The 22,000-nt window shown below is 45.7% G+C and overlaps 1 protein-coding gene across 1 annotated transcript; it reads left to right on the top strand.

Annotated features, from left to right (window-relative positions):
- Positions 1-4,444: 4,444 nt before the first annotated feature.
- On the top strand, positions 4,445-16,845 carry RCN1 (reticulocalbin 1). The gene is made up of 6 exons (XM_070428105.1): positions 4,445-4,896; positions 8,611-8,804; positions 9,809-9,987; positions 11,838-11,898; positions 14,618-14,817; positions 15,692-16,845. The coding sequence occupies exons 1-6, from the start codon at positions 4,643-4,645 to the stop codon at positions 15,797-15,799; spliced, it is 996 nt and encodes a 331-aa protein (XP_070284206.1). The 5' UTR covers positions 4,445-4,642; the 3' UTR covers positions 15,800-16,845.
- The last annotated feature ends 5,155 nt before the right edge of the window (positions 16,846-22,000 follow it).

The raw sequence follows: 22,000 nt of genomic DNA, 5'->3' as shown, positions 1-22,000 counted from the left end.
TATTTTTTCATCTCAGTTATCATATTTTTAATCTCTCAACTTTCAACTTGTGTTTTGTAACTTCCTTGTCTCTTCTGAACTTTTTAGACATATTGAATACAATTATAATAACTATTTTAATGTCTTCCCTGTTCATTCTAACATTTGTGTTAGTCTGGGCCAGCTTTGATAAAATGATAACTCTCATTACGGGCCATGTGTTCCTGCCTTTTTGTGTCTTTGATTGGATGCTGGAAATTATGAGTTTTACCTTGCGGGGTGTTGGACATTTTTTATATTCCTATAAGTTTTCTTTAGCTTTTTTTCCTGGGAGGAAATTCAGTTACTTGGAGACAGCTTGATCTTTTCAGGTCTTGTGAGCAGAGATTTTCTGGAGCAGAGCTCAGTCTAGGGCTAACCATTCCCTACCATGGAGGGACGACCCGCCTGAATACTCGACCCAGTGCTCCATGGATCATGAGTCTTTCCAATCTGGCTGGTGGGAACAAGCATTGTTCCTCGCACTCACTGCCTCTTCTAATTTTCAGATGTGATTCATTCCTTGGCCTCCCAGCATGCCCATATCAGTACTCTGCTGAATACGTAAGGGGCTCTGTCTCTTGCAGCTATCTGTTCTCTAGTGCTCTTGCCTAAGAACTGTGGCTGACTTGATCTTTCTGGAAAGTCACCTTCCTCTTTTCAACTCAGGGAGTCTTCCAGGCTTTGTCTTAGCTCCCTCCATCTGCACTGTGGCCTGGAAAATCTACCAGAGCAGTCGTGTGAGGCAATTGTAGGACACACTTTTTTTATTTTCAATACCCTTCGTTCCCTGGTGTCCAGTGCCTTGAAAACGGTTGTTTCATATATTGTGTCTGTTTCTTGCTTGCTTGTTTGTTTCCAATGGGAAGATAAATCCAGTTCCTCTCTTACTCTATCTTGACCAGAAGCAGAAGTCAGTAGCTACTCTTCTATTATTTACTCAAAATATTCTCTGGGCATCTACAAGCCAAGCACTGTGCTAGATGCTGAATATACAAAAGTGAACCACAAAGGTATGTCCCTGGCCTCATGGCAAATCTGTCTGATGAGGATGGACGTCTGTGAGAAGGCAGAAAATTTGCTAGTCCCTGGATCTATGCACGACATGAATCACAGATGGTTCTTCCACTTAAGGAATTCAGAATTAAGAAAGACCAAGGCATATTAGTTACTACAAAGCAGACTGTGAAAAGTGTTGTGTGTGAGATACGAAGATTCTGGGCATATATATTGAGGAAGTAATGCATTTAATTTGAGTAGGGAAAGCTTCATAGAGGAAGCACAATTGAGTTGGGCCTTGAAGAGTGAGTGTAATTTTGCTTGGTGGAGAAGTAGAGGGAGATAGAACAGTCAAAGTGCTTTTAAGCATCAAAATAGTTCACATGATTCCCTCTGGCAGACACAGCCGTCCAGCTCATTCTTCCTTGTACAGAACCCCAATCCTGTGCTTCAGAGGAAACTGTATCTTCCAGCCCCAGGGAGTGAATTTTGATTTGTCAGCATCAACTCCAGGAATTCCACCTCCATTGTCTGTCACTGGGTCAGGTGTAACCACGTGACACAGGTCTGGCCAATGAAATGTGAAAGTCTGCAGGGAAAGTTTTCCTCCTGATAAAGGGAGGAAACACACCTCTTCTCCCTGCCTCTGAGAGAAAACAAACAGAAAACCTGGTCCCTGATGATGTCATCAAGTCATGTGAATTAACCAATCTGAAATTGATTTGACTCTTGTTACACGAGATGATCAAGTTTTCTTACTATTTTAGTGACTTCTGGTTGGATTTTGTTGTAGTTGGTGATGTTACTTACAGCCAGATGCAACAAATAAACACACCCTAAATGACCAACTCAACTATTGGAAATTTGCTTTTTCTTTCCACGGATTCAACCCACTGCTAAATTTCACTCTTCTTGCTTCTGGTCCCTTTGTCTCATCAAGAATGGAGATTAATCTAAGAGATGACCTTGTACTTAGCCATACGTGCACATGGGGAGAAATGAAAAGCAATTTTAAGATGAAAGAAAGCAATTGCACAGGAAATACTTTGACTAGTACTAGTCACTATTCCTCATTCTTTGGTTGAGAGGACTTGTTTAACACTCATATGATGGTGGAAGGATGAAAATACAAAAAAGAAAATACAAAAGCAAGCCCAGGATAAATCATATAAAGTCTTTCATATTCACAGCCCTGCTGGAATTCTCTGGTAATTCCCATGGGAGCCAAGACTGCCTCTGGAACAATATGACTGCTGGAAACCACTAGTGTCTGGCAGGAAGCCAACTAGAACAAGAGCAAAGGAGGTACTTCCCCATTCCTGCGAGTCTGGATCATCCCATGGGCCCAGAGTGCTTGTGGCAATTCCCATTCCCTTCCTGATCCTCCTCTTCTTTTTCTAGCTCCCATCTCTTCCTCTCTGTGCCTCCTCCTCCTTCTTCTCCTCTCAGCCCCATCCCCCAACCCCACTCAACAATTCTTGCCTGATGAACCCAGAAGGTACTAAGCCACCTACTTCTCAAGGCTCTTGCATTTTAATAGAGAGCTCTTACACATTCGAAACAATGCTTGTCTATTGCTAGAAATTCAGGTCTCTAGACTGGCAGTGGGGAACATGTCTGTTCTCAAGCACAGCACTTCCCATCTCATAAAAAGTCAGCTTAGGTGAGGTGAGGCACAAAGGACCAGATCCCCAGGCCTCACTGCCAGCTGGTAGAGAGGTGCAAGATCACAAGGACATTACTGCTACTACTCTCAAACCCTACTGCTTTCTCCAGCTCACACGGGACCTTATCCTCTTCTCATACACCCATACCCCTACTGTCTGTCCGTCTTATCCCACTCACCTTCAGCCTCAATTTAGATATCCCCTCTTCCAGGAGGCCTTCCCCAATCAATCCCCAAGTCTGGGCCCTGTCCCTCTGCTGTACCTCTACAACGCTGAATGCCTTCCTCTCGGAGCACTTGTCACGCTGATTTGCAATCCATGGCTGCTCAGTAAACCATTAGCCAGCATAGCCCTGACATTTAGCAGGTGCTCAGTTTATTGAATGAGTGAATGTTCACATACCCTATTGCTCTGCAGAGACCTTGACTGTGTAGTTTCCCATTGAACTGTTAGTACCCAGTCCAGTGCTTAGGCCATGGTGAGCACACAATGATTATGTGTTAGTTGATTAAAAGAAGTGTTCCAAAGAAAGGTAGATGCATCTATACTGTTGTTAGCAATATCCAGACATTCTTAATATGAGGGCAAGCAGCACAGACCAGGGGTCTTTTCTAGACTATCAGGGATGGAGTGGAGTGGGGGGGTGAGGGGTAGGGGTTAGCGGCAGAGCAGGGATAGCAGAACAATCCTGGAAGTATAGCTGTCAGGGGTGTGGAGAGGGGCTCCTCTCTTAAACCACACTTTTAGTTTTCTAGGGATTCTTAACCTGGGGCTCACGAGCGAAGCTTCAGAAGATCCGTAAATCCCCTGACAGTTTAACCCAACATCCATGCCAGTATGTGCATTTTTCTGGAAGAGGGTCCATGGCTTTCGATGAGTCTGTGTCAAAAGACTGGACACAAAAAGAACTGTGGCCCTGGACCTGCACTGTCCAGTGACAGTCACTAGCCACATGTGGCGATTTACGTTTACACGTCAAAGCCTCAGTTACACTGGCTACATATCAAGTGCGCTCAGTGGCCACTACCTCCTGGACAGCCCCCCGTATAGCGCATTCCCATCACTGCAGAAAGTTCTGCAGGCGTCTTTACTTTGGCAGCTTTACTCCAGATTCAATGCACAGACAAGATTTGTTTGGATCACGTGGTGCGTTTGCAAAATGAATTGTCATTATTTAGAGATGAAAGCATAAGCATCTGAAAAGCCGATTTCTTTTGGGAAATGGGACTCTGCCAGCTTTGGGTCTGCATTCCTCCTGGTGCTGGAGTGCACGGGCTGCTCCTTTAGATGGGCCCCGGTCCTTTGAAATTACCTGCTTGGCCCTCCTGCACATTTGAGTTCACGACCCTCAGTTCCAGGGGTCCTTGCCCAACCTGGTCTCTTTCCAGTCTCTTGTGTTTCTGACCCAGACTCCCAGTTTGGGTAAGTGGTGATGAATCTGGTCTAAGAGCACATCTTGGGGAGGGGTCTGGGGCTGAGATTGGGGCTCCCGGCTGGAAGTTTGGGACGCAGATCGAGGTGCGGCAGTGCCTCCCTCCTTTCAGTCCTCCGGAACTGGAAGGAGAGAAAGGGAATTTTATTCTGAACATCTGTTGCTTGACAAAGAACTTCTTCCCAGTCTTCCCATGAGCCCTCCAGTCTCTAGCGCTGCATGCCTGGGCCCGCCCCCAGCGCTGAGATCGCGGGGAGGGGCCGAGGCGAAACCCGAGCCCCGGCCCACCACCCCGGCTGGCAACGTGGCTCGGCGGCCCGGCCTCCCCCGCATCCAGCAGTCCGGCGGCCAATGGGCCCGGGAGCGCGCCGCCCGAAGATTCCCCGTCCGCGGCCGGGCGCGCGCGCGGGGCGGGAACTGACCGAGGGGCGGCCCGTCCCCTCCCCCCGTCGGCCCCAACCCCATTCCCCAGTCGCTTCTCTCAACGCTAGCTCGGTGCCTCCCCGCGGGCCGCTCTCTCCTCCCGATGGCGCGCGGGAGCTGCGGCCACTGCCTGGGACTGGCCCTGGCGCTGCTGCTGGTGCTGGCGCTGGCTCCCCGGGCGCTGCGGGCCAAGCCCACGGTGCGCAAGGAGCGCGTGGTGCGGCCCGACTCGGAGCTGGGCGAGCGGCCGCCCGAGGACAACCAGAGCTTCCAGTACGACCACGAGGCCTTCCTGGGCAAGGAGGACTCCAAGACCTTCGACCAGCTCACCTCGGAGGAGAGCAAGGAGAGGCTGGGGTGAGCCGCGGCCCGGGCTGCGTTCGGGGGCGTTGCAGGTGCCCGCGGGGCCATCCGGGCGGGAGCCACGCGGAACTCGAGCCGCAAATCGAAAGAGAAATCGGCGCGCGGACCTGAGGGCGGGGTGCAGCGGACGCGGCGGCGGTGCTGGCGAAATGTGCCTGCGGGCGCCGGGACCCCGCGTGGAGATCGCCCCCCGGGCCGCGGTGGCTCCCCGCGGGGAGGCGAGAACGTGGCAGCAGCCGCGGGAGCCAGGACGGCGAGGGCCCGCCCCTCCCCGTGGTTGCATCAGAAGGAAGGGTAGAGAGTGTACAAAAGAAGAGTTTGTCCACGGTGGCCTTTTAGTGAAGGAGTTCTTCCCCACCCTCCCAGTTTGCTTGAGATACTTCGAAGCAGGTCTCAAGGATGAGCATAGGAGAGGCTTGAGTCCTGGCCTGTGTCCCAGGACTGGGGCTGAGGTGTTCTTGCCTTCTGCCTCATCCCCCCATAACTCTGATGTAGGGATATCAAAATCCTGTTGTTAAGAAGGGAGGGGCATTTGGGGATAGAGGATAAGGGGTGGGAGATGGAAATTGCTCCACCCCCCTTCCCCCCCGCCCCCCGTGTTCCCAGCAGATGTCTGCAGAGGCACCCAGTCCTTTGGCAACTGAGGGGGAAAAGCGGGAGGGGAGGGTGGTGTGGTGGATTGTAAACTTCACTGTTGAAAGCAGTTGAGTCAGGAACCAGACCAGGGAAACAAAACTTTGTCACATCTCAATGCACCCTCTGCAGGTTCCCTGGGGAGACACTGGGGCATTGTGCAAAGCTGTCTGGAATCAATAGCCAGCCTGATGGAGGATGGGCTGGGGAGGGTCCCAGTAGCCCTGCCTACTGGGCACCAGGCCTCCTGGAACCTGGTTCCTGGGGGTGGAGATCTTCACGTGCTGCTAAATGAAAAGGAACACAGCTGTCCCTGTGCTGCTGGAGGCCACCAAAGGCAAATGGGATTGGTTGGGATATAAGGCTAAATTATACCTATTGTGTAGGTGCACCATCTGCCTACTCTGTTAAAAAGATCTTTGAATTTCAAAGTCACCTTCAAACAATCACCTTTTATTTTGCAGAGAAGTGCTTTCTCTTCCTGTTTGGGAATTAACAATGGGGACCATTGATGAGTTTAATCCATTGTATTGCTTTGAGGCACTTGAAAACTGATTTGTTCAGGAGCCCTGAGTGGCCTCCATTTGCCAGTGAGCATGGGGGTTAGGGTTTGGCAAAAAGAACTTTGTAGTTTGCAGTCCTACAGCTTCCAGTTTAAGGCCTTCATCACGAAGAGTAAGCCTGGTGGTGAGAGCAAGGACTGATGAAGTTGGTCTGCCTTTGACCCTTGTATGGACACCTTAACTTCATTTGTTTATTCATGTAGCAAACATTTGAATGGCCACTGTGTGCCAGCTACCATGTTAGGTACCTGGCAGGTGCAGAGAGAAAACCTGTGTGTGCGCTAGGCCTCAAACTTCTTAACATCAAACGAGACACAAGCAGGTTCTAATATAATTGCTGTGAAAGCACATAAAAACTAAGGTGAGCACACCCAGAAGTAGCCCCTAAGGGTTGAGGTTGGAGAGAGGGGCTTGGGGGTGTAGGGATGGATCAGTTTGTGGGATGACTCAGAGGTTGCCCGGCATCCCACCAGAGAAAGGCATTTTCTAAAGAGAGAACAATCCACTTCTAAAGGTTTTGAAACAAGTTCTACTATGTGTCAGGCTGACTATGTCCCGGACTTTGGCATCTAGAGGATGGGAGCTATTAGGACAATAAAGGGACAGGGCAGAAGTAGTGGGAAGTGAGAGTGGAGGGGAAACCAAGAACAGAGCAGGAGGGACCTCTGAGAGGTGGAGATTAGATGTTACCATGTATGTGGCCAAAATGTCATCACCCAAATTCTTGTTAGGAGAGTCAGACTGGCAATAGGGAGGAGAACATACCTGAGGCATGATGGGGGGACCAGTGAAGGATCATGGCCATGAGCACCTGAACCAGGCACGCTGGCCCAGAGGGCAGGAGAGGTGAACCCAGAAGCATGTGGGAGGGAGCACTGGCAGTTCTCACTCTTGACTCAGTGTGGGGGTGGAGAGAGGGAGCAAGGACTCACAGATGACATCCTGGTCTCTGGTCTGGGCCACTGGATGGATAATGGACATACCACTCAATTGTAAAGTAAATCCAAGCCAGAAGTGGGGGAGGCAGAGGGTGGGAAATGATGGGTGCAAGCGATATGGGGTGGTTGAGCATGAAAAGCCGCCTCTCTGTACACAGCTCCTGGTGCAACAGTCCCCTCCAAGTCTGGGCTGCTGAGGGAGGAGCATGGCTGAATCTGGAGCCGTGCCTGGCACATAGTAGGTATGTTTAACACCGCAGTGTTGAAAGAATTCTGCTGTGTCTGGCTGTGGGCTCCTGGAAGGAAGCCTGAAGATACCCGAGGCTTTGTCTTTCAATATGGAGAAGTTACAGTTGCAAATGAAAGGACCCATTAAAGCTATTAGTAATGCTTACACCTTCCTGAGAAAGGAGCTCTGGCTCCCCGGGTACCAGGTGGGAGATGGAGACTTAAGTACTTATGAATTCATTTCCCATATCTAATTAATCAAAAGAGAAACTGCCAATCAAAACTGCTGTTCACAGTAAGAAAATTCTACCACTGAGTTTATAGAATTCCAGCCCAAAGCAAAGAAACAAATCCCCAATCAACCTGTATGACCTCCTCCCAATAAGTGGACTATCAGAGTAAAACTTTTTTAAACATTAAGAATAACCTGTGAATCGCTTCTCGGCCTTTTGGCTAAGATCAAGTGTAGGAATAACCTGTGGGTATCTTTGAAGTTTCCTACAGGGATGGAGTCCCTAGTTTGGACCCTTTGGCCTAGAGGTGGATGCTGGTGAATTCTAGCCTGAACTTTGCTTTGGACTAGTGTTTGGTGTACCTCAGTGGAGTCCAGTGGGAAATTGCTAGAACCTGGGCCAGCTGTGGAACAGGAGATACCAGTGGGCATAGGGGTCTTGAAGAGCAGGGGGTTCAGGCTCCTGGAGCAGCTTAGCTGCTCACGTTTCTTGAATAGGTTTCATTGATGTCAAGGCTCTTTCATCCCCAACATTTTATGCCTGTCCAACAAGATCTGGTCTCTTGGCTTCAAGTGTCAAGTGTTTGGCTACAAAGTGGTGAGTTTAAAAAACAAACAAAACAACAAAAACCACAAGAACTCACTTATCTGTTGGTTTACATAGAATTTTCCATTTTTTTAGATTGGACCTAAAGTCACTTCTTAACCCATTGTACCAAATACCAGCTGTGTGATCTTGGAACAGTAATTCAAGTTCTCTCAGCCTCCGTTTCCATTATTCTAAAGATTGCATCAGGGAAGACCGCTAGGTTTCACCTTACAAATCGACACTAATCAGTTGGTCATGCCTATCTGCAGAGCACTGTGTTGAAAAGGATTCTGAGGCCACATCTCGGTTCATTAGGACAAAGGGGCATGACCCACTAGTAGTGTCTGCCAGTGGCACTGGGTGGGAGGAAGGCATGTCGTTCTTGGAAGAGATGAACTTGAAGGTCCTTTCCAGCACCATCGGATCATTGAGCTTGTGTCTGCATTTTAGATTCTGCAGGCGTTTGATCTTTCTCTGGATCAGGATCATGCAAGTCTTGATAATAGCCTTGTTTTTTAACTACAGGAAGATTGTCGATCGAATTGACAGTGATGGGGACGGCTTTGTCACCACGGAGGAGCTGAAAACCTGGATCAAACGGGTGCAGAAAAGATACATCTATGATAATGTTGCTAAAGTCTGGAAGGATTATGATCGGGACAAGGACGATAAAATTTCCTGGGAGGAATATAAACAAGCCACCTATGGTTACTACCTAGGTAAGAGGTGCTGCAGGAGAGATTACACAGCTGGGGCCCACATAACAAGCTTTTTGCGGAGACTCTCTACTCCCTCATCATATCCACCCCCTTCGAGGGATGTCACAACCTCCTAAGTAGAACCCACTTGTGTAACATCCTGCTCTGCTTACTAAGAATGCACTTGGTTGCTTACTCTGTATGAGATCCTAGATGGTGAGTAGTGGCAGGGCTCCAGGGTCTAATGAAAAGTGATTTAGGTTGCCACCCTCCCTGAGCTACGGTCTCAAGGGTACACTCAGAACAAAGCAGAGAGGCAGCATGTCTGCCGTACAGTTCACAGTGCTGCCGATTTCAGATAGCAAGTGGGCTGGAGCTATCGGGGAAGACTTTTGGGAGAGGGTGGCTTGGGAGCTGGGCCCTGAAGAATGGATTTGTATTTGGAGAAAGAGTGGGGGAGGTGGGTCAGCTGGAAGGGCAAAGGTACAGCGATGCATTTAGCAATGGGCAGGGTTTGGATATGAGACACACCCGTTTGGGGAATGATGGAATGGTATGTGTGCAAAGCACAGGGTGCAGACCCGCTAGGTGTGTGGTCGACAGTGAGGGGACAGGTCTGAGAAGCACCGAAGATGCACACATTCACAGACAGATTAAGGGAGATCTTGAAAGCCAGGCAGAAGCATTTAGACAAAATGTGGTACTAGGGAGCCTCTGCCTGTTCTGGAGCAAAGAATGATATGATGAAAGCAGGGTTCAGCAAAGAGAAGTATGGCTTTAGTATGGTCAAAAGCCTGTGCTCGTAACCACTACTAGAATTCCCTTAATATATCCAGTAGGGCTGTATTTTGGGGTGGTAAGAAGGGGCAGATACGAGGCATTCTGAAATGAATGGTGTCAGAGAACTCGAGAGGTCAGGATTGTTAGTCCCATGTGTCCTTCTTTGGGCATGAAGTTATCAGTGATCTGGCAGGAAATGCCTTCCCTAGCAGCCCCGTTGAAATGTTTGTGTGCACATCCTGCAGGAAACCCCGCAGAGTTTCAGGATTCTTCAGATCATCACACCTTTAAAAAGATGCTGCCACGCGACGAGAGAAGGTTCAAAGCTGCAGACCTCAATGGTGACCAGACAGCCACTCGGGAGGAGTTCACCGCCTTTCTGCACCCTGAGGAGTTTGAGCATATGAAAGAAATTGTGGTTTTGGTAAGATAAAAGAAGTCCCTAGGCTGGGAGAAGACCAGAGTGCAAATGCTACACCAAGATCTTGTCTTGCCTTCCAAAGAGAGAATGTTCTTCATCTTGAGGGGAATTGGAGAAGGACCCTGAAGTGGAGTGCATTGGAATACCTGTCCACCCAGTAAATGAGTCAGGGCAGGCTAGGTGCTGTAACAAGTAGCCCCCAATCATAGCCATTTATCACAATCAAAGCTCATTTCTTGCTTATACCACTTCCAGGGCAGATGGTCCCAGTCAGATAGGTAGGTTTCCTGGGCAGTTCTCCTCTAAGAGCTATCAGGCAGCCAGGCTGCTTCCGTCTTATACACCACCATCCTGTGGCCTCAAGGTCGTCCTGGTAGCTGCCAGTTGGTAGATAAGAGGAAATAAGGAGAAGGCAGTCAGTCTACCTAACTGCTCTGACCAGGAAATGACACATCCCTTCCTTTTATATTCTTCCAGCTCCTCCTAGATGTGATGAGGCTGGGAAATAGTTTAGATATGTGCTCAAAAAGAGCAAATGGGTTTGATAAGGAAACTAGCTAGTCTCTGTCCACTTTTCAGCTTTGAGGGAACTAAAAAGAGAATCTGAAATGGAATACATTGCATTGTTAAACTGTACAGAAACATAAAGGGAAAACCATGGCTGGAAAGGACGCTCCCCTTAGCTTGGGTCTTCAGAGGGTGAATAGATCAGATCCTATGGGCTTTGAGGGTCAGCTATGCTTGTAAGGCTCTGAGTGTAGCAGCTTTCCATAGTGTTTTGTGGAGTCCCAAACGTCTTTTTTTTAAAAATATATTTTTATTGATTTCAGAGAGGAAGAGAAAGATAGAAACATCAATGATGAGAGAGAATCACCGATTGGCTGTCTCCTGCACACCCCTTATTGAGGATGTGCCTGCAACCAAGGGACATGCTCTTAACTGGAATCGAACCTGGGACCCTTTAGTCCGCAGGCGGACACTCTATCCACTGAGCCAAACGGTCAGGGTGGAATCCCAAATGTCTTAATAAAATGTGGTTACTTGCTTCCTGGTCAGGTAACCCGAGGCAAGCTGCCTCCCTGCTGGGAAACAGGTGGCTGAAGCTTTTGTTTATAACCAGCTCGGGGCTATTTTAGTTATGCAGTTGGTTGTTGGGCCCACTCTTGCCTCCTGCTTCATCCTCCTGACCTAAGGACTGAGCAGTGGCTCCGAGAATCATTTGTTTTTACTGCCCAACATCCACTTAGTGATAGCTGATTTGCCAGAGGGCGATGAAGATGAAGAATTAGCCATAAGTGGATTATGTGCCTTTGAGTTGCTGAGACAATGGACATTAAACTCATTGAAATACTCCCCATGGCAAAATGCCTAATCCGGAAGTCACATATGCTAAATACAGAACGTAATACACCCGAAAGTCATAGACTTTTATTTCTTAATTGCCCGCTGTTTCATATTTTTCTGACACCACCCCGTATTCCTAGTCCAGTTAGCCCTGGAATCTGTCTCTGATCATCTGGTCCGGTGGTTCTCAAGCTGGGTTCTCCCAGGTGCCTCCCCCCCCCGCCCCCTCATGACTTGGCTGGATGGTGGAAGTGGTTGGGCTGGCATATAACCAGAGCATCTCTGGACTTCCACGTACATTTTCATTTGACGAGTGTTCTACTATGAAAACTGGGAGTAGGGAGGAAGGACGGAAACCACTGCATTGGTGCACAGAAGGTAAGGAGACAAGCCCGAAGTCACCAAGCGTTCAACCATAAAAGCCAGACGAAGGAGGACAGTAGTCAGAACTCTAAGACTTACTGAGAGCGCAAAGCCATCTTGCATTCTGTTTTCTGTTTGCTTCCTAGGAAACTCTGGAGGACATCGACAAGAATGGGGATGGGTTTGTGGACCAGGATGAATATATCGGTGAGTGCAGCCTGGGTCCTGCTCAGCTGTCCCCACTGGGCAACGTTCCTCCACCCACATGTACTTTCTCCAGACATCTCTGTTAGCAACCGCTACAAGTCTGTAGGTGTCGCTCTTGTGAGGGACTTGTTACACCCATCCCTAGTAGTGCAATAATGTCAGGGAGGAATTATTAGACCTCATTCAGGGGAGAAGAGACCAGAGGCTGGCCCCTACCTGTAGGATGGCCAGCAGTTGTCCCCACAGCTCTCAGAGGTGCCCTTCATCACGCTGTGTAGTCTCACCTTTGCGAAATGCGATTGGAGATGCCATAGATCTACAGTGAGTGTAGAGCAGACAGTCTCAGCGGAAGGACTGAAATCAGACTGGGTCAGCAGGGCCTACAAGCTCTAAGTAGACAAAGCTATGATCAGCAGAGCTACTTATATGCCCAGGCTGTCTGCAGAAAAGCATTCCTTCTTACAGGTAAATCCTTTTGCAAAGTGCATAATTGCCCCATAATATAGCTGTTTTGTTTTTGATCCTTTCATTGGGAGGGCCATACCTAGCATTTTGTTCTGAAGGGCTCCACGTGAGCAATGTCAAGAAGTGCATTTTCAGGTAACGGCACTGCCTGAATGCAACTCGAATGTAGCTGGGTTGGAACCCACCGTTGCTGGTTAGAGTCCTTCCCGGCAGCCCCAAAGCCCTCCAAGTGTAAAGGACTGGAGCAGGCAACATGGAAATTTCTATTTGATCCTCATCAGCTGCTACTTCAGTGCTTTGGCGCATGGCTGCCTTCTCATGATACCTCCTCTTTTCCCAAATCTCAATAAGGCAAAGCTGGTAAATCATTCGAGGGATGGGATCACTGTAATTCTTATACATATATTGATTAGAAGCTGTTAATTACCTTTCATTGTAAAACCAGAGCCCAAGTTGCCATCGGTCTTTGGCCTGTAGTTGTGTGACTTTTCCACCCCTTACCCAAAAACAAGTGCCTTCAGTAATGAAGGGAAGAATTGCTTCTAGTCGTTAGGAATTGATCCCAGGAACGTAACGCTGTTCTCTGTCAGTCTGTGGTGTAACAGACAGGTAGCTTTCGCCATAGATCTTGGTGGCACTCATTGTGTAGAATAACAGATGCTGACAGCCCCTCGTCAGGGCAAGAGCAGAGCCTTCCTCTTGCTTGGTGCACATCTGAGGGAAAGTTCAGAGCTGCCGACGCCTTGACAGTGGGGATGGGATTAGACTGACAGAAAAGGCTGGCTGATTAAAACTATGCAGCACTTTTGACTAAGGATGTGTGCTCTTCCCAGCTTTCCTGAACTCTGCATTGAAACAGTGCAGCGTCAGAGGCAAAACTCCTTTAGTGGCTCTGCCTAAAACCAACATTCCATTCTTTACATTGAGCAGAGAGGCAGATGGGGGCATTGTACCTGCAAATCAAATTCTGAGCAATTTGCAGTCAGAAAGGCCTGTTGCATGGACTTGTCTAGCAAGTGACTTCTCTTCAGGAGGGAATGAGTGCAAACCCAGTGGTGATGTGTAATGGGAAGAGCACAGTGGACTTAGAAGTCCTGGCTTCTCCACTTACTAGTTTTGTGACCCCAGGAGAGTCATGCAATCACTGTAAGCCTCAGTTTCCCCATCTGTAAAATGGGAATAAACAGCACCCATGCTTCCAGGACTGGATGGAGCTCAAGGTAGCTAATGTATGTGACAGCCATTTCTCAAAAACACTGCAGATGTCAGGTGTGATTCTACCTTGTAGCAGAACCAAGGATCTTACCTCTCTTTTACCTTCACTGCCTGCTCCCTGTACCACCTGACATTCCCAAGTTGTGTTTCCATTAAAGAGAAACTGCCCACAGGGTATCTCTCTTTTCTAAGATAATCTAGTAATTTAGAAAACAGTGCATAAACTTTGCCTTTTTCTCCTTTTGCCATTTTGTAAAACAGGGATCATGATCTATCGTATAGAATTGTTTTAAAAATGAAATAAAATGATATACGTGAAAACCCTTTGGAAATTATGTAAACGACAATAAGAATGAACATGGTAGATAAGCCCATGTTTCTATGCAACCTCAAGCTCATACTAGCTGTGGCCTCAGTATTTTCAACTATAAAATGGAAATTATAAAAAGACCTACTTCATAGGATTGTTGGCAACCTCAAGCTCATACTAGCTGTGGCCTCAGTATTTTCATCTATAAAATGGAAATTGTAACAAGACCTACTTCATAGGATTGTTGTGTATGTAAAGTACATTGTAAAGTATCGACCATAGAAGGTGCTTGATGGTGGTTATGCGTTTTCACCTGTGTAGTGCTAGTTTGGGTTTAGAGGGCTTTCATAGAAAGTGTCCCACTTGACCTTCATAATAACCCTGTGATTTGTAAATTATTATCATCTCTCTTTTACAGACAAGGCAATTTAAGATTCAGCCATTGAAATGGGTAACTTAATCCTAGTCACTGAACTGAGTCATTTGAGCTTGAGTCACCGAACTGAGTCATCTTTTATCTTCTGGCTCCTAGGCTCAGTTCTTTCTATTCCACTAAGCGACTTTCATAGTGGATAAATCATTGCAGTATTATTCTCAAGAAACTGCCCACCAGATGTCTGGGTTAGGTCTCTAGATTGGTCATTGTCCTTCCAAAAACTCAGGAGGTCAGGTTTTCTTTGATGTACCTTCCCACCTGTCTTCCTAACCAAGATCAACCTTCCTTTCCAGCGGATATGTTTTCCCACGAGGAGAATGGCCCTGAGCCAGACTGGGTTTTGTCAGAACGGGAGCAGTTTACTGAATTCAGGGACCTGAACAAGGATGGGAAGTTGGACAAAGATGAGATTCGCCACTGGATCCTCCCCCAAGACTATGACCACGCACAGGCTGAGGCCAGACACCTGGTGTATGAGTCGGACAAAAACAGGGTATTTCACATTCCTCTGGGGTCAGTCTTTGAAGGGAGACAGTTTACATAAGATTGGTTCTGTTTGCTTCTTTGTGATAGCATTGGCCTGTGCCCCTGTGCCTTATTGACATTTCTCATTCTTGCCATACGTCAGAGACCTGTAAACTTGACCGAATACCATGATAATCCACAGTGAGATCATTAGGTCAAGACATTCCTGGAGAGTCAGCTATGGGCCACAGACTTACATTCACTCCCATTTCCTAGAATTGCAGAATTTTGTTTGCTGTGGGCAGGGCATGGATTTAAGAGACACACCCTGCATTGCCTTAAGACAACTTTGTTCATCTATTCATTCAGTCAGCAGATATTTATCCAACATCCATGATGTGTCAGGCACAAGAAAGTCCAGCCCATTAAAACATAAAGGCATCCTCAGGCAAGCTCACACTTCTAGCTCTGTGCCCAGCACTTCAATATCTATTGATACATGTCCACATAAATAAGTAAGCAAGATTTATAAAGACCTGCCTTTTTCCACTTTGATCACTGCTCCAACTCTTAGGAGACAATTGTGTGGTGTGGTCCATGAAAGGGAAGTGGACTTCTTCAAGGCCCTTTTTGGGAATGCCAGCACTGCTTGTAGACAGTTGGTCGAGCTTCTGAATTCCTGGGGGACTTACCTAATATATTCTTTGCACAGCATTTGCAGCAGGAGGCTGTTGCAGTTTGGGGTTTCACAGTGCAGCAATGGTAGATGAAAGAGGTACCTAGCAGCTTCTTAATTAATAAGTGTAGCGTTTCAAATGTTGCAAATCAGTGAACTAACATAGAGCTTCATGCTATTCAGTTACTAGAGCTTCGATAACACAGCTCTTTCCTCTCCCTGGCAGGATGAAAAGCTAACTAAAGAGGAGATATTGGAGAACTGGAACATGTTTGTTGGAAGCCAAGCTACCAATTATGGAGAAGACCTCACAAAAAATCATGATGAACTTTGATACACACTCAGCATAACATGACAGACTGTCATGGGCTTTCTTTTATTGTCTTGGATGGTTGCTACAGTTGTCTAATTTATAGCAGTTGTGTCCCTGAAACAGCAGTTTATAACCTCAGATTGGGCTTAAAATTGCTTTTCACTCAATGTTTACTGCGAAATAGTCATTTCTATTCCTTCAATAAGATATCTCTACAAACACCTTAAAATCTTTGTAAATCACAATATTTTTTGGGGTGGGAATACATTACAAAAACATGACTTTTTAGCCTTTTTCATTATATTTAAAGGGGAATAAGATTAGAAAAAGCCCTGTTACTGAGAAGTTGGGTGGGTTGGGGGAGCAGTATATGGAGTGACTGCTATGTATTTTAACTGAAATTTTTATATTTGCCACATTGAAAAATTAGTGAGGGAAAACTCTGATAAAGTTACAGTGGTGTCATCCTATGTGGGCTTATTTCAGAACAAGTCTAATACTTCAGATTCTTCCTTCTTGACTTTGTACTCTGAGCTGTTACTGTAAGTGGAGTATAAAACCTCTGCATTTTTCTGTATGGACCTGGTAATGTGCACAACAAATCCACATCTTTGTTTTTGTTTTTTTGTTTTTACAATAAGAATCAATGAAGAAAGATAATGTGAAAAAGAAAGGAATTTTAGAGGTAGGGAAAAGATGAATGGCAGGCATTTGGTGAACTATAGGAAAATGGTAAACATGTTATTATACTTGAGAAGATTATCTTGACATATAAACGAGGTAGGTCTGATCTTTGAAAAAGTGAATAGAGATGTCATCCATTTCCTTGCTGATCATCGATAGGAATGAAGGAGGGAATCCCAGGGAAGCCTGCCTGGTGGGGGGCTGGAACCCAGTCCCAGTGATTCCACGACTCTTGGACCTGCCAGGGGACGACTCACACCGTGGAATTAGGACAAGGTGATGTTCCAAGCCATTGGCTGAACTGGAGGAAACAACGTTTACAGGTTGAAATGCTACCTTATAAGTAGGGAGTGAATGAAATAAAAAATCCCACTGAGGATTTTCTACTGTGTCCTGTGCCATTATTCACAGAGAATTAAATAGGATGGGTTAACATGAGTAAAATTACAAAGGGTCTGGGGGGTTTAGATCAAGTACTAAGAATGTTCAGAATATCCTTGTATTTACTGATTTAATAAATGGGTACTTCCCTCTTCCTCTATGCTAGTTAGGGAATCTGTAGGCCATTTTAACAGTAAGATCTTTCTGAGATAGGTCTCAACTGGAAGAATATCCAGATTTCTCACCAAGCCTTCTGAGTCTGGTCCCTTGCTGTCTCATCAGCATCACCTTATCACTCTCCCATTTGCTTCCTATTGCTGGCCCACTGACTTTCTGGTCCTTGAACACCAAGTTCACTCCTAGGTTGGACCCTTCACACCTGCTATCCCCTCAGATTCACACCATCTCTCACATTCTCTGGTAACTCAAAGTGGTACTTCCTCAATAGAGCCTTCCAGACTCCAACATTTATAGTATAGTCACGTGCCACTGAATAACAGAGATATGTTCTGAGAAATGTGTTCTTAGGCACTTTTGTTGTGGGACCATAGAGTGTTTTTATACAAACATAGATGGTCTACCCTCCTACACTCCTAGGCTAACTGGTACACCATCATCATGTATAGGGTCCATCATTGACCGTTGTTAAGCAGTGCATGACTTTAGTACCCATTCAAATCCCTGTCTCATTTTTGTTTTATTTTTTTGATAGAGATTTCCATTGATATTTGTTTCCTAGGCCTGCTGTACAAGTTACACAAAGTGAATGGCTAACAGACAACAAAAGAAACTTATTCTCAGTTCTAGAGGCCAGAGTGAAATCAAGGAGGCTCTAGGGGAGCATCTCTCCTTGCTTTCTTCCTCTCCTCATCCGGAGATCCTTAACTTAGTTACAGCTGCAAAGACCATGTGCCACTTAACGACAGGGATATATGTTCATATTCACAAGTTCCAGGCTAGGAGGTAGACATGTCTTGCGGACCACCATTCAGCCAACTATAACACTTGACATTATCTTGTTTGTATATTGTTCATCTTCCCCAAGTTGAGCTTTGAGAGAACAATCGAGTCTGGTCCGTCTAATTTACTCCTATTTCCAGGAATTTGGAATATGAGAGCCCAGCCTACAATAAGTACTTCAATTATTTGCTGAAGAATGAGAGGTTGTTAGCTTTAATCACAGAATATATGTCAGGGGAAGAAATTTTACCGAAAAAAAATAATAAACTGAACATGTGCTGAATGAGAATATAAGTAATTTTGTCCAAGATTCCACAGTGATTAGATGGCAGGGACAAAATTCAAATCCAGATGTTCCTGTCTTCAAGATCTCTGTAATGAGAAATACTGTAATGTCACAAAGCATTATTTATATGCTTAATGGCACTGAAAGCATTAATTGCTAGGAGCCAAAATCTGTCCAAGCAAAGCATGAACACATTTTGTACCTCATGTCTCTTCTTGTAGGTGTTTAGCACTAAGTTTCACTGCTCCAACTCGCCAAATCTGACATAGGTTTTCTTTATTTCTTTGCTCTCCCACAGTACATGATTACACGGTCAGGAAATGAAAATAGCTCCTCCTACCTAGAAACAGGCTGACAACATTTTTTTTTTAAGCAGTGAAAACCTGTCTTTAAAAAAATTAGAAATTCTGTGTAACCTAATTATAAGCATAACACTTTAAAAAGGTGCTAACATTCTTTTTCCCCCAAAAGGGAATATCGGTTGATTTATTAAGTTATACACAGTAAGATGTTAAATATAGTTTGAGCACTAAGTTTTTCCTTTCAAGTCAGTGCACATAAGAAGAGAAGCCTCAAAGAAACCAGGGCTTCTGGGGCTGAATTTAACACTATTTAAGGAAAGACAGTCTTAGCTAGGGGACATAGCTGTTAACATGGTGATTTGTAAAGCCTTAGATTTCTAATAGGGTCTGACTGTTTCAAGGAAAACATATTTTGTTTCTAGGTAACATTTCAAGTCTGATTATGAACAAATGCTACAAAATCGATCTGTAATGAGAAATACTGTAATGTCACAAAGCATTACTTATAAGCTTAATGGGACTGAAAGTATTAATTGCTAGGAGCCAAAATCTGTCCAAGCAAAACATGAACACATTTTGTACCTCGTGTCTCTTAATGTAGGTTTTTTTTAATGAATTTGAGTGTAACGAAAATGTAGTTAGAAAGTCAGCAACACCTGAAGGGTTTCTTCACCCGCTTGGATTATCATAGCTGTTTCTTGTTAGCAATGGCACGAATCATACCTGCTCGGAGGTGCCCAGCAAACAGCAGACACGTGGCTACTTGTTAGCACAGCTCTAAAACATTGTGAAGTAGTGAATGGCTGGCTGGGGTTTTTTTAAGTTTCTCTAGATTCATTTTGCCACCTTTCTAATAAAACCTGGCTTTTCCCTAGTACGTGCACCTAGATCAGTGATGGCGAACCTATGACACGTGTGTCAGAGGTGACACGCGAACTCATTTTTTTGGTTGATTTTTTCTGGGTTAAATGGCATTTAAATATATAAAATAAATATCAAAAATATAAGTCTTTGTCTTATTATGGTTGCACATATCAAAAAATTTCTATATGTGACACGGCACCAGAGTTAAGTTAGGGTTTTTCAAAATGCTGACACGCCGAGCTCAAAAGGTTCGCCATCACTGACCTAGATTTAGCTCTCTCCTTAGTCTTAAAACTGAGTTTATAGTGTTCGAATTTCCCACTAAAAACCATTAAGTGCCATCATGCTCACTGCTGTAGCTCACACGAAAGTATTAAAAACCTGAGAAGTGGAAAGATTGTGTCATTAGTATTTAGAGTAGTAAGATTTATATGAATTTGGAGATATATTCAGAGTCTATTGTCACTCTTAATTCTGGTCAGTTCTGGGGTCCAGGGATGGGGGATACCCACCATTCTATGAGCTGTAAATACCTCTAATTTTCCTCATCAAATAGAAAACAGTGTCTGATTCCCCACAGAAGCACATGAAATGAAATTCTTTTCTTCCTTGAAACTTGTGGAGTGGGAGCACTTCTTTTCTGATAAATACAAATAGCTGTGCACCAGGCACCATGCCAAGTACTCACATACATTTCTCACGTAACCTTCACAACAGGCCTATGAAGTTGGTACTTGTAAGAAAGAGGGTAAGCTGGCTTGTGCTGCGGTAACAAATAACTCTACCATTTCAGTGGTTTAAAGCAGCCGAGGTTTAATTTTTGCTTTTGCCAAGTCTGCTGTGGTTCTGGGCAATTGTCCATGGGGCTCGCTGTGTGTCTCCACATCCACCCGTGTCCCCTGGAGAATCAAGCCAGGCCATCAAATGTAGTCACTCCTGAAAGTGACTTTGGTCCCCCATGCTCATTTCCATTGGTCAAAGCAAGCCACGTGGCTACATCTAACTTCAAGGGAGTAGGAAGTGCATCCTGCTGTTGCTCAGAGGGGTAGGGTGAAAACCTTGGTGTAACAAAAATGTTATTCCTGGTAAACAGTGGTAACTGTACTATTTTCACCATTTTACAGGTAAGAGAACTATAAAGGGAAATAATGCCCAAAGTTATACAACTCAAATTAGGTGACTATATAATTGATTGTCCAGACCACAATATCCTTGCCAGTGAAGGGGCACAGTTTTAACCAGTACCTCCCCAAATCCGGGGCAACCTGCCTTGTCCACCTTGGGATCAGAGACCCACTCTGAGCCTCTTCTGTCTGGAATCTCCCTCATGGGTTGAAGAGTGCGTGGGCCAATGGGTTTTGCTCACTCAAAGCCAGGGCCTTTGCCTCTAGATCACACTCCAGGTCCCTGCAGCACCCAGAACTCCCTGCAAAATAACCCCAAGCCTCTTCCAGAGCCTGTGTGTGCACCTCCCAGATGGATTTTCCAAAATGCAGACAAAGCCACACCGAGGCCCAAAGGACCCCAGGGGCAGCTGGTGGACTCAGTTTGAACATGCAGGTTGGGGTGTTCATACACACACACGGAGTCCCTTGGCAGGAAGAAAAATGGTGGAATGACTCATAGACCTTTTCCACTTTTACTCTAACCTCGGGACCCACGGTAAAAGGAGTGAGCCTGCCGTCACACTGGGACAAGCAGCCCTGTCCTGGGCAAACTGGAACCAGTGGTTCCCCTATTTAGAAATGGCAGATCCAGGAGGATCCCACCCTCTTAATTACCCCACTATGTTGCCTCCAATTTAAGAACCTCTTGGTGAAACCACGGCTAGTGTTATTATAATTTTAAAAATTCATGGCAATGCATGTTGTAATTTGAAAATTCAGGACCACTGGGATGAGATGGAGAGTTGGTGGCATGGAAAGACAGGTCCAATAGCCTGGCTGGATGCAAGTTCTAGTTCTGCCTCCCCGGGGCTCTGTGACCTTGACAGGTCACCTTCCCGCAGAAGAGCCTGTTCTGACTGTAAATGGGGACACCTCTCGGAGTAGCTACAAAGATGAGGTGAGGTCATGCCCGTGCAAGAACTTTGAGAACTGAAACATGAGACACAAATTAAAGGAGTTCTCCCTGGTAATCTTTTTGAGCAGGTCAAATGCCAGAGGTCAGATAAATCAATACGTACAAACACTAGGCTGCTGGTTAATAGTCTTTCTGAGTCCCAGAATTATTGTGTGAAGTGTTTTTAAAACCGCAAAATTGATCCATTACTAGGTGAAGTTGAATTGATTAAATGACAAGGGAATAGCATTTAGCATTGTTTTTATCTTGGAGACTGTATTCTAAAGCTGTTTATTCGTGGCAGGATTTGGAACTGAATTCAGAAAAAGCAGATCAAGAGTCTCCGAGTGTTCGAAAAACATTCAGGCATCCAACTGAAAAAGCTCACTCAGAATCATGTTTGCAGAGGAGGAAACTGGGGCCCAGAGAGATTAAACCTGAACTTTTCCTTGTCACCGGATCGAGACAGAGGTGACTAGAACTCCTCCCCCAACTCCCGCTGTTCTCTTTGAAGCCTCAATGTTCTCATCTGAAAAATGGCAACATAAGGATTACCTAAGGTAATGACTGTAAAGCACTGGGAGTAGTCAGCACTCAAGAAATAGTAACCCTTTATGATTATTACACCAAAGTAGGGTCCTTACGTGTTTCAGCATCAAAGATTCCATTTAATTGTCCCTACTT

Source organism: Myotis yumanensis, unplaced genomic scaffold (assembly GCF_028538775.1).
Source record: "Myotis yumanensis isolate MYYU_CA2020_CCGP unplaced genomic scaffold, mMyoYum1.0.hap1 SCAF_10, whole genome shotgun sequence".
NCBI lineage: Eukaryota > Metazoa > Chordata > Mammalia > Chiroptera > Vespertilionidae > Myotis > Myotis yumanensis.
Note: the sequence above shows the minus strand (reverse complement) of the source record. Positions and strands in the feature narration are given on the sequence as shown.